This window comes from Miscanthus floridulus, chromosome 9 (genome assembly GCF_019320115.1).
Source record: "Miscanthus floridulus cultivar M001 chromosome 9, ASM1932011v1, whole genome shotgun sequence".
NCBI classification, from domain to species: Eukaryota; Viridiplantae; Streptophyta; class Magnoliopsida; order Poales; family Poaceae; genus Miscanthus; species Miscanthus floridulus.
Genome location: NC_089588.1, coordinates 54943827 through 54956687, shown reverse-complemented (window position 1 = coordinate 54956687; position 12861 = coordinate 54943827). Strand labels below are relative to the sequence as shown.

Below are 12861 nucleotides of genomic sequence, written 5' to 3'. Positions count from 1 at the left end.
GCACAAAGCCCAAGAAAGATAAGTTCAAGAACAAGTACAAGGGCAAGAAAGATGATTCAAGCAATGAAGAAGAAGATGAGAAGAAGAAAAATAAGCCATACAAGAAGAGAGATTGCAAGAAGGACTTCCACAAGAAGAAGAAAAGTGAGAAGGCATACATCGTCGGTGATTGGCTCACGGACATTGATTCATCTAGTTGCTCATCCGATGATGATAGTGATAATGAGAAGGTGGCCGCCATTGTGATTGACTCTTCATCATCTTCACCGACACCACCGCCATCATCCTCTACACACCTATGCCTTATGGCCAAAGGTGAACGAAAGGTATCACATGATGATGATAGTAGTGGTGATGATCATGCTAACAATGATGATAGTGATAGTGATGATGATGAATATGAATCACCTTCTTATGATAATCTTGTCAAATTGATAAATCAATATACTAGGATCATTAGAAAGACTAGAGCTAAGAATGAAAAGCTTGAAATTAAGAATGATTCTCTCTTAGCTAAATGTGACATAGCGGAAAAGGCTAGTGTTGAGCTTAGAGAAGCAAATGATGCTATGTCATCCAAATTCAAGGAGCTTAAATCTTCTAAGAAAGAGCTTAAAGAAAAACATGATAAGCTTGAGATGATACATAATGAGCTCATCACTAGCCACAACTTGCTAAAAGAGGAATATACTACTCTTAAGATTAATCATGATAACCTTGTTATTGCTCAAGAATATTTATCCAATGAGCCACATGATGCTACTAACGATGTTGTTAAGATTGATATAGCTACATCATGTGATGATTTGATCATTGAGAGTATTGAGCAAAGTTCTAGTAGCAAGGGCAAGGAAGTGGTTGAAACCGCCAACTATGATGAATATGTCAAGCTCAAGCAAGATAATGAAAAGCTCAAGAAATAGTTTGAAGTGTTCAAACCTCACAACACCATTGTGCTAGAAACTCTTGATCATGATGGTGATTTGATCCTTGAAAATGAGAAGCTCAAAGAAGAAAACAAGAGACTCAAGGAAGAGAAAAATGATGATGCTCTCAAGGAAGAGAACAAGAAGCTCAAGTTGGAAAAAGAGCATCTTAAGATTGGATTGAGCAAGTTCACAAGAGGCAAACATCTTCAAAGTGAGCTCCTAATGAACACCATCATGAAGATGGATAGAAGTGGCATTGAGTATGTGGCAAATGTAGAGAAGAAGAAGGCTCAAGCTCAACAACAACAATCAAAGCCAAAGCCAAAGCCAAAGAGAGGCTTTGAGTGTGGACAAGAAGGCCACTTTGCTCATGAGTGCCAAACTCCACCACCACAATCCTTGCCCAAGCATGCTAGACCTTTTGCCTTCAATGCTCATTACATGCTTAGAAAGGATTCTAGTGGAAAGATGAAAGTCATGTTCTTAGGACCTCCTAACAAGAATAGGCCTAAGAAAATTTGGGTTGCAAAGTCACTTGTTGAGAAGGCGAAGGGCCCTCAACAAGTTTGGGTTCCTAAAACTTGATCTCTTGTGTGTAGGTGAACTACAAGACCGGTGGAAGTTATTGAGTAATTGATAGTGGTTGTACACAACACATGACCGGTGATCCTCGTATGTTCACCTCACTAGATGAAGAAGTAGATGGACAAGAAAGAATCACATTTGGAGATAATTCAAAAGGCAAGGTCAAAGGATTGGGCAAAGTGGCAATAACAAATGATCATTCTATCTCAAATGTGCTATATGTTGCTTCATTGAGCTTCAACTTGCTATCCGTTGGACAATTGTGTGATCTTGGCTTCCAATGCCTGTTTACCGAGAAGGAAGTTGTTGTATCTAAGAAGGATGATGAACAAGTGATATTCAAGGGATTTAGATACAACAACCTATATCTAGTGGACTTCACCTCCAAAGATGCTAACTTGAAGACTTGTCTATTCACCAAAACAACACTTGGGTGGCTATGGCATAGAAGACTTGCTCATGTTGGGATGAGCTCACTCAAGAAGCTTATGGAGAATGATTTGGTGAGAGGGTTGAAGGATGTGAAGTTTGAGAAGGACAAGCTTTGCAGTGCATGTCAAGCCAGCAAACAAGTTGCAAATACTCATCCTACAAAAGCTTTCATGTCAACCACAAGAGTGTTAGAACTCCTTCACATGGACTTATTTGGACCAACAACATACAAGAGTTTGGGAGGAAATCTTTATTGTCTTGTGATTGTTGATGACTATTCAAGATACACATGGGTATTCTTCCTTCATGACAAATCCGAAGTTGCATCATGCTTCAAGAAGTTTGCCAAGAGAGCACAAAATGAGTTTGAAGTGAAGCTCAAAAAGATTAGAAGTGACAATGGGAAAGAATTTGACAACACAAACATTGAAGCCTATTGTGATGAAGTTGGGATCAAGCATGAGGTCTCCGCAATATATACTCCTCAACAAAATGGTGTAGTTGAGAGAAAGAACCGGACATTGATCACTCTTGCAAGAACAATGCTAGATGAGTACAACACTCCCGAAGCTCTTTGGGCGGAAGCTATCAACACCGCATGCTATGCATCCAACCACCTATTCCTTCAAAAGTTTCTTGGTAAGACACCTTATGAGTTGCTCAATGGGAAGAAGCCAACCGTCTCCTTCTTTAGGGTGTTTGGTTGCAAATGCTACATCTACAAGAAGCGGCAACACCTAGGGAAGTTTCAAAGGCGTTGTGATATTGGTTTTCTTGTTGGTTACTCATCAAAGTCCAAAGCATATAGAGTATTTAATCATGCCACCGGCTTGGTTGAAGAAACATATGATATGGAATTTGATGAATCTAACGGCTCCTAAGGAGCACATGAGAATCTTGATGATGTAGGTGATGAACCATTGAGGGAGGCTATGAAGAACATACCGGTTAGAGACATCAAGCCTAATGATGATGAAGATGATGTGCAAGTGATCAATCCACCCTCTTCATCAACTGTGCCACAACATGGTGATAAAGATGGGAGAGTTGAAAATGAAGATACTCATGTCTCCCATGATCAAGCGGTGGCACAAGCACAAGATGTTGATGCTCCACAACCTCTCCCTCAAGTGGTTGATAGAAGAAATACACCTCTACTACAAGCTCATCCATAAGATCTCATCTTTGGGAGTCCATCAAAGGGAGTAATGACTCGCTCACAAAAACTTGCTTCATTTATTGAACATCACTGTTTTGTCTCTTGCTTTGAGCCTACTAAGGTAGAAGAAGCTCTTCAAGATCCGGATTGAATAAATGCCATGCATGAAGAGTTGAACTTCACCCGCAATGAAGTTTGGACTCTTGAAGAGTGACCAAAAGGTGCAAGAGTCATTGGAACAAAGTGGGTGTTCCGCAACAAGCAAGATGATCAAGGCGTAGTTGTGAGGAACAAGGCAAGACTAGTTGCAAAGGGGTTCTCTCAAGTTGAAGGTTTGGATTTTGGAGAGACCTTTGCACCGGTTACAAGATTAGAAGCCATCCATATCCTCCTTGCATATGCATCACATCATGAAATGAAACTATATCAAATGGATGTGAAAAGTGCATTTTTAAATGACTTTATTAATGAACTAGTCTATGTTGATCAACCTCCCGAGTTTGAAGACCCTAGATATCCTAATCATGTTTATAGGTTGTCCAAGGCGTTATATGGGCTTAAGCAAGCCCCAAGAGCTTGGTATGAGCGCCTTCGGGACTTCCTTATTGAGAAGGGCTTCACCATTGGGAAGGTCGACACCACGCTATTCACCAAGAAGCTTAATGGATATATCTTCATTTGTCAAGTGTATGTTGATGATATCATCTTTGGATCATCAAATGAAGACTCATGCAAAGAGTTTGGTGAATTGATGTCGAAGGAGTTCGAGATATCAATGATTGGAGAGCTTACATTCTTTCTTGGTTTTCAAGTCAAGCAAATGAGAGAAGGGATTTTCATCTCTCAAGAGAAATATACAAATGATCTTCTCAAGAGGTTCAAGATGGATGAATGTAAGCTAATCAAGACACCAATGCCAACTAATAGACATCTCGACCTAGATGAGGGAGGTAACACGGTTGATCAAACTCTCTACCACTCTATGATTGGTAGCTTGTTATATTTAGCCGCATCTAGGCCCGACATCATGTTTAGTGTGTGTATGTGTGCTAGATTTCAAGCTAATCCTAAGGAAGCTCATTTAAGTGCCGTTAAAAGAATCCTTAGGTATCTTAAGCACACACCAAGCATTGGCCTTTGGTATCCCAAAGGAGCTAGATTTGAATTAATTTGCTATTCCGATTCGGATTATGCCGGATGCAAAGTTGAAAGGAAAAGCACATCCGGAGGGTGCCATTTGCTTGGTAGATCACTTATGTCTTGGTCCTCCAAGAAACAAAATAGTGTGGCTTTGTCCACCGCTGAAGCGGAATACATTGCCGCATGTGCTTGTTGTGCACAAATACTATATATGAAACAAACTTTGCTAGACTATGGTGTAGTTATAGAAAAAGTACCTCTTTTGTGCGACAATGAAAGTGCGGTAAAACTTGCAAACAATCCGGTTCAACACTCTCGCACCAAGCACATAGATATCCGTCATCACTTTCTTAGAGATCATGTTGCAAAGAATGATATATCATTAGAAGGTGTAAGGACCGAGGATCAATTGGCGGATATCTTCACTAGACCGCTAGATGAGGTGACTTTTTGTCGATTGCGGAACGAGCTCAATGTGCTTGATTTTAGTAACTTCACTAAAAGATGAGCTTGTGTTGTCCCTTGCATTGCATTGTAATATACAACATGTTTACTTTATGGTAATGCACATAGGGCTTGTCTAACATGGTTAAGATAATCGCTGAAAAGCGAGTGAAGAAGCTTAACCTTGGATCAAACTTGACAAGCAACTAGAATTACTTTCTAGTATTGCATATGCATGAATGTTGCTTTGTCGTTTATCTTCAAATCACCCTTTTATTGCCTATTTTCTTAAAAGAATTATAGCCTAAGGAAAAATATTTTGAAAAATATGAGGGTTTGAGAGAGGTCACTCACATCAGTCCCAATTGGTGTTTATTTGGATCTTATTGAAGTTGGGACGTGATTGGGAACAGGCAGCACGAAGGACTTTGAAGATTTGCTGGAAAAGAGTGACCGTACACTGCATCGGACTCTGATGTCCAGCGTCCGGTCAGTTCACAGGAGGTGAACCTGTTGCGATGGAGTGACCGGACTCTGCGTTTCAGCATCCGGTCAGATGGTGGTTCAGCGTCCGATCAAGCGAAGGCGATCAAGGCAGGTTGGACCGAACTCTGTCTGTGTCTGGTCGGAGTTCACTGGACACGTCCGGTCATGATTCCAGGGGTTTTGGACCTCTCTGGAATCAACCGGACGCTGGGTGGTAGCGTCCGGTCGCTGCCACCGGAGCGTCCGGTCTGTAGATAACGTGCGGGTTCCGAACTCTCTGTTCTTTCCTTATCCATCACGTCGAGGGGCCACCATATAACCCAATCCGCCGTGCGTGTTTCTGACCTAACCCGCCGACTTCGCCGCGCCGCCGTGCTTCCTGCCCGCGCCTCTGCTCCACCACGACTCCACCGCTAGCCCGTGCCTACACCACCTCGCTTGCACTGCTCCATGCCGCCGAACAGCGCCTCCCCGCGTCAGCGCCGCCGCATAGCTGTGCCTCCCCACGCTCCGAGCCACCATGCTCTGCTCCAGCGCCGCCGCTGTGCCAGCCATCAAACGCCATAGCCCTAGCTCGCGCCAGTGCCTCCCCTGCCGCATTGCTCCATGCGATAGTGCCTACATTGCAGTGCTTGGCCGCCACACTTCGTCGGAACCCTAACCCTAGGTGTTTTCCCGGTGGTGCCCTCGTGATTCGTTCCTCTGCTCTTCGGATCGCCGGTTCGTCAGGTAGCAAGCCCTCGTTTCCAATTTCGCATCTATTTCTTGCTTTCTTAGGGGTCCGTATCTCTAGATGAATAATTAAAATTATTTGTATATCCTATCTATTCTATCGTGCAGCGAGTCAGTGCCGTTGTGGTCCTATTTGCAGTTGTCAGTCAATTCGGGGCCAAGCTCGCGAGTACGGATCGAGGCCAAGCCTCGGAAGTGACAGTTGGCAGTTGGTTCTTGTTAGTGCAGTAGCTCTTTTCAGATCCATCAGATGGCTCGTGTCAAGAACGTCGGACGTGGTCCCGGTGATGAGGATCCGAGGCCCCCACCTCACTTGCCTTCGGAGGTTAAAGGCAAGGCAACAAAGAAGCTGGCAACGAAGAAGCGCAAATACCCTGATGCAGATACAGCAAGAGCAGCCGCAATTGCAGAGGCTACAGACCGTGCAGAGAGAGGAGGTGCCTGGAGTGGTGTAGTCATTGGAGATCCACTTTCACCAACTCAGAGGGCCATCGTCCAGGAGGTTGAGCATCGTCATGGTACTCCAGTTGGGACAGCCATGGTTAGAGGACGACGTGTCGCCATAGATGAGAGTCAGCCTCAGGGGGAGTGACAGCTGGAGCCACAGCCAGCAGAGCAGATAGAGCAGGCTCAGGAGGGAGAGCAGGCAGAGGAGACAGAGAAGACACCTCAGCCACAGTTACGCCGCTCTAGTTGTACCTGTGCTCCAGTCACACCGAGGCCAGACACATAGCGGAGGGGTTCTCGTCCACCTCCTAGACCATAGGGTCTGTCTCTAGTGACTCATCTAGATTTGAGGGCCACCACGGCCAAGCAGGTGCAGCAACTCAGATTTGTGGAGTTTGAGCAGTGGTTTCTGCCGAGGTAGGATGAGCGTGCATCAGAGGGCTTCTACACACCACTACAAGAAGATTTTTATAATGCATATCTTAACAGTGGGGTAGTATTCAGATCTCAGAGGGTGTGCAACATTGAGTCCATTGTAGCAGCAGCTGGAGAGCATATTCGCCATTACCTTGCTTACTTGCCAGGGCTGACAGACTTACTCAGATGGACAGGCCTATATGTTCTATCTTGGGTCCGTGAGCTCTATGCTTCACTCTAGATTGACCCGCAGCACAGATTTATACACTTTGCATTCAGAGGCAGAGATTATAGGCTGATGAGCTTCAGGGTTAGGGAGATACTTAGGCTTCAGGAGCAGCCTATCCGGCTTCATGAGGTTTGCTATAGTCAGACAGCGCCTCCCAGACGCCCTTATGGCGGTAATGTGCCTCCTACAGATCTAGTCCGCCATTGCTTCACAGAGCTATTCGGCGAAGGGGCAAGCAGGACACCCAGTGATCTCACACCTATAGCTCGAGTACTTGATGCTATCATGAGGAGAACCCTGCTTCCGAGGATGGGGTATCGCGAGGGCTTGACTCGCATTCAGTTGTGGCTATTGAACTCTCTGATGTAGCAGACAATTTTTGATATATGGGATCTCATTCTTTTAGAGATGGAGGATACTATTGCAAAGGGGTTCAGAGGTCACCGGCAGCTGCCATATGCTCATTGGATCACCTTTCTTATTCATAGAGCAGTCACAGTTAGGCCTCTAGAGATGCTATCAGAGTACAGTGGTGCTACTACAGAGTTCCCTGCATACAACATGACACAGATGATCTGCCATAGTGTAGGCAGGACACCCAGCCAGCCACGCCGTCGTCTAGAGGTGCCAGAGACTGCAGCCCAGCAAGATGAGACTATCAGGGGTATAGTAGCTACAGAGGAGGAGGAGCTTGATGCTCAGCAGGAGGGCATGGTCGAGAGCGACCCTAGCGATAGCTCAGATGATGACTACATGGCTATCCCTCAGATGCCTCCTCAGCGACATGACCATAAGGTCGGTAGCTCTAGTTTAGCTCCACCTGCACCACAGACAGACCCCACTCTACTTGATATCCTTGAGCGAATGAGGCAGGATCAGGCTCGCCAGGCACAGGAGACCGCTGCTACATTTGCACAGTTTTAGACTCGGCAGGATGAGTTTCAGCGACAGCAGCAGGTGATCCAGCAGCAACAGCAAGCTGTACAGCAGCAGCTCCTTATGCAGCAGTAGTTACTCGGATTTATGCATCATGTGGTTACTGCTATTGGAGCTCCACCGCCACAGCATACACCTTAGCTTGGTCAGCCTGCCACCACTTTACAGACTCTAGCTTTACAGCCCAGTGGGCTCCAGAGTCAGGGACAGACTACTACTCAGTTTGCTTCTCCTACAGAGTAGGTGTCCTAGTGGTTTGCCTCGCCAGTGCTAGCCCCGCAGTTCACACCTTTTCATATGGGCTTCACACCGGCTCAGACTTCCTCGCTGCTTGTGCCAGATACCCCAGTGTCCAGGAGCTTTGGTGCCTCATTCAGTGAGTTGACAGGGCACCCTACACCGCCAGATCTACATGTCCATGTACCTACCACCATTGCTCTAGTGATAGGCACTACAGAGACGCTCCCTTCTTCTGTTGCATCATCAAAGCCGCCTGCTACAGTCATACCTTCAGAGTCACAGGCAGCACCAGTCCCTGATCCGACCTAGACCGCTTTAGCGTCGCTTCCAGCTACAGAGGGTCATACAGCTCAGAGCTCAGGATCATATGATGATGGCACACAGTTCCAGCTCGCTCCTCGCACCTCAGCGCCCGACTCGTCCGCTGTAGCCCCGCCGATCGACCCTTAGGTTTTGGTGTTTGACACCAAATGGGGAGAGGGATCGAGTATGTTAGTCTTAGGGGGGGCGACATATTTAGGGGGAGTCTATCTATTATATTTGGCCTTTTATGTGTGATACACTTATGCATTCATGTGTTTATTTTCATGCATCGAACCATATTTATGTGACCATATTTATGTGATAGTGATATCTACGTGATCGTAATATTATGTGATATGTGACATATGTGCTCTCTACTTTGAATTATTTATATGTCATATCACTTGTGCTATGCTCATTTGCTTTGCTTTCGCGTTTACTCCGATGCAAATGAGCTTTATTACTTTTACTCATGCTTATTTCATATCTATTGAGTACATCATGTTGGCTTGGGTCATATAAGCTTGCCTAACACTTTTGTTCTTATTGCCAAAAGCTTATATGAACCAAGCATGTTTAAAACCTCAACTCTTTCACATACTCGATGTGGTATTGTCATCAATCACCAAAAAGGGGGAGATTGAAAGCATCTAGGCCCCTAGTTTGGTTTCAGTGATTAATGACAATATAAGATTACTGTGACTAACGTGTGTTTTGCAGATGGAATTAAGTTAGGTCATGGTAATGGAGATTGATTGGGCAATCATGGTTGTCATGCCCCTACGATGGAAATCATTTCGGTTTCAAAGGATGGACGACAAGGTTAAGGATGGACTAGTTCTAAGTGTCGTTTGGTGTTGAAGAGACACTTAGAGTAGTTTAGGACTTTGTTTTTCCTTTGGCCGTACTATTAAGGGGGGTATGGACGGGTAGCTTGACCTAGGTGAGTCTAGTGAGTTAGGTGTGGTACACACTTGTTAAATCTAGCTCTAGGTAGCTTCTAAAAAGCCCTTAGATCAATTGGAGCAAACTTTATTCACATATGATCGCGAGTTGAAAGTGAATGGAGGGTCAAATGCTGACCGGACGCTGGCTTCGGTGTGACCGGACGCTGGCGCAGAGTCCGGTCAGTTCATTTGATCAAGGTGAAATCGTCTGGTGTGACCGGACGCGTCCGGTCAGTGCTGACCGGACGCTGTCCAGCGTCCGGTCACTACTTAATAACTGGAGTTTGGGGTGAACTGACCGGAGTGTCTGATCACCCCGCAGAGGCACATAACGGTTCGTTTTTCAACCCAGGTTATAAATACTTCCTCCATTTGTGTGAGGGGGTACTTTTGCTCATTCCAACAGCTGAGAAACACCGTTTAGAGTGCCAAGAAGAGCAAGGTCCTAGTAAGGTGATTGAGATTTGAGAATCCCAAAGAGAGCCCTCATTAGTGAAAGCAAGAGTAGCAAAGTGTGCATCCACCCTTCTCATTAGGCTTGTCGTGGTCAAGTGAGAGTTCGTGCTTGTTACTCTTGGTGATCGCCATCACCTAGACGGCTTGGTGGTGATTGTGAGCTTGGTGATCATCCGGAGAGCTTGTGGATGACCCAACTCAAGTTATGAGCGGTTATGGGTGATTCACCGCGACGGAGTGTCGAAGAATCAACCCGTAGAGAGCACTTGATCCTTGCACGGATCAAGGGGTAGCTACACCCTTGCGTGGGTGCTCCAACGAGGACTAGTGGGGAGTGGTGACTCTCCGATACCTCGGCAAAACATCGCCGCGTTCCTCCTTCTCTCTTTACTTTGAGCATTTACTTTGAGCAATTTAATTCTTGTCATTTAGATTCATAGAATTGCCATGCTAGAGTAGGATTGGAACATAGGTTGCTAAACTTTTGTGCGGTAGATCAATAGAAACACTTTCTAGGCACAAGGGGTTAATTGGGCTAACCGTAAGGTTTAATTATTGCAAAGAATTTTAGAATTAGCCCAATTCATCCCCCCTCTTGGGCATCTTGATCCTTTCACCCTCTATGGGTTGCCTTGCTCTTGGTGCCGAGCGAAGGTGGATGGAATGTCTGGTGATCGATCTGGGATCCTCTCCCCTCCTAGGTCCAACCTTATCCCTTATATAACGAGATAGGTCGGGTACATGGCGGTTTGGGGGTTCTAGTCTACGGTCTACGTGCCCCGAAGTCCAGGAGGGCCTTGTAGCGGTGCGCCGAGGACCGTTGAGATGTCTTGGAACCAAAGAAGCCTGGGCGTCGTCCGGATGCTCTGTTCTGACACTCTACGTGTCAGGATATGTCGGCTTGGACCGGCCTCCCCCAGGTGAGACATTCTGGAGTCTTCTTGGTGGTGAAGGAGGTCGGCTCCAGGGGTTGACGCGCGGGCCCGGAAGCCCCCGAGCCCCCAGAGGTCGTGGGAAGCTTTTGTCTTCTTGTGTCACACCTCGGACGTGACCTTGTCGGAGGAGCAATTGGCAGGGGCACGCCTAGGGAGCGGCGCTAGGGAGTCCCCGGGCATCGGTAGCCTGGGGCTTGTCTTCTTGTGCCTGGGCCTTGTCTGGCGTCGTCAGCCGGGTAGGATTCAAGGCCCAGGCCCAGAGGTGCTGTAGATCGGAAGCCCAAGGCTCGGGGAAGCCCCTGAGCCCTAGGCAGAAGTTGCGGCCGAGTCAGGCTCGGCCGGATCTCTTAGCCATAGGGTACGCGCGAGCGTGCCCGATGGGCATAGCCCCCGAGCCCCCGGGCTATCCCGGAGGGGTCGGTCGGGGAGTCTTCTTCGGTCGAGAACCACAGGACCCGAGGCTTAACATACCCTTATGTTAGGATCTCGTCAGGGTGCTTCACGAAATCAAAGTTGGTGTAGTTGAGGGAAATTACCCACCACTACCACTCGTTAGTGGAAAATGACCGGTTCGTTTATGTTGTGTTTCGGTTCTTCCTCATCCGTTTCCGTCGGGAGTGTAGTCGCCTCCAACGACACCGGCGAGGACTGCTCCCACCGCGCCCACCCCTAGCCTGCACCATGGCATCCCACCGTGTTCGCCGACCCCACGCCCGGTCGTAGCCGCCCCACCGCGCCTGGCCATGGCCACCCTGCCGTGCTATGGCCGCGTGCTGCAAGCCGCGCCATGGCTGCGTGCGGCAAGCCACACGGTGCTCCCCAGCCACCGGAGGGCTACCCCAGCCACGCGCAAGAGGGCTGCGGCAGCCTCCGCTGGCCGCGCTGGCCCCACCATGGCCGCGTGCCGCCGTTCTCGAGGTCAAGGTCCATCGCCGCACGTTGACGACGATGGATGGGATCTCCTCCGGCCGGTCGGTCCTTGCACATGGAGAGCGGGATGGACGACGACTAGCCCTTCCTCAACTTGCACACGTACGCTTGTTATATATTGGACGACACCATTGGTTTGTGGCCGCGCTGGCCCCGCCATGGCCATGTGCCGTGAGCCACGCGGTGCTCCCCAGCCACCGGAGGGCCGCCCCAGCCACGTGCGAGAGGGCCGTGGCCGCCTCCACTGGCCGCGCGCGCCTAGCCGTGCTAGCCCCGTGAGGCCGCGGTAGGTCCCACCAGGCAGCCTCTGGCCATCCGCTCGCGCAGGCGCCGGAGCCCATATGGGGGAAGAAGACATGCTCATTTTTTTATTTTTTGTTCTGTCGCGTGGGCCCTAGATTTCAGTGAGATGGAGGGAAACCTGGAGCCGTACCAAACGCTTTTCAGGATCTCGGATCTACGGTGGAGCTGCTTTATGGTGGAGCTGCGTGGATCTGCAGATCTGGAGTTGTTTTTTGAGAGCTGGAGCTCTGCCAAACAGGCCTTTGGTATGCAAACAATTTATATTCAACAATATGTGTCTTAAACTACTTAAATTGTATTGAACTAATTCATATATGCTATTGGATATCCTTAGTGTCCTGTACCAACTAGATTCATAGTATCTTCTTACATGAACCATTATGAAAATAAATGGAGGAATATAAGAATTTTTCTTATATAATTAGAGGATAATATATGATGCCATGGCGTATAATTTATAAAGCAAATATGAAAACGTGTCTGGTGTTCCAGTGGATATAGACTATACCCATCGGATGGTTTAGAAAGTAGCTCATTATTCATCCAAAGTAGCTCATTATTCACTATTCATCGGAAATAGCATTGTGAGTAAAGTAGCCGAGGAACAGAAACTTTTGAATTACCTTTGTAACTCCTCTATATATCCAACATCAGAAACTGCTCCTAGGTTAAGAGCAATAATATTCTCAAGCCTGCAAGGGAAGAAGCTTATATATATTGTTAACTTCTTTGGTAATAAAAACTCAGATGGATTATTTCAGCCAAATTTGATACCAATCCATCAACTATGCGCACTGTATTTGCCCATGAC

The 12861-nt window shown here is 47.2% G+C and overlaps 1 protein-coding gene across 5 annotated transcripts in view; it reads right to left on the bottom strand.

Annotated features, from left to right (window-relative positions):
• LOC136483731 (receptor like protein kinase S.2-like) overlaps positions 1–12861 on the bottom strand; it is a 65319-nt gene that overhangs the window by 3297 nt on the left and 49161 nt on the right. For all 5 annotated transcript variants that reach the window (XM_066480874.1, XM_066480875.1, XM_066480872.1 and 2 more), the window contains one exon: positions 12674–12742. In XM_066480874.1, coding sequence (XP_066336971.1) covers positions 12674–12742 — 69 coding nt within the window. The remainder of the gene's footprint in view (positions 1–12673; positions 12743–12861) is intronic.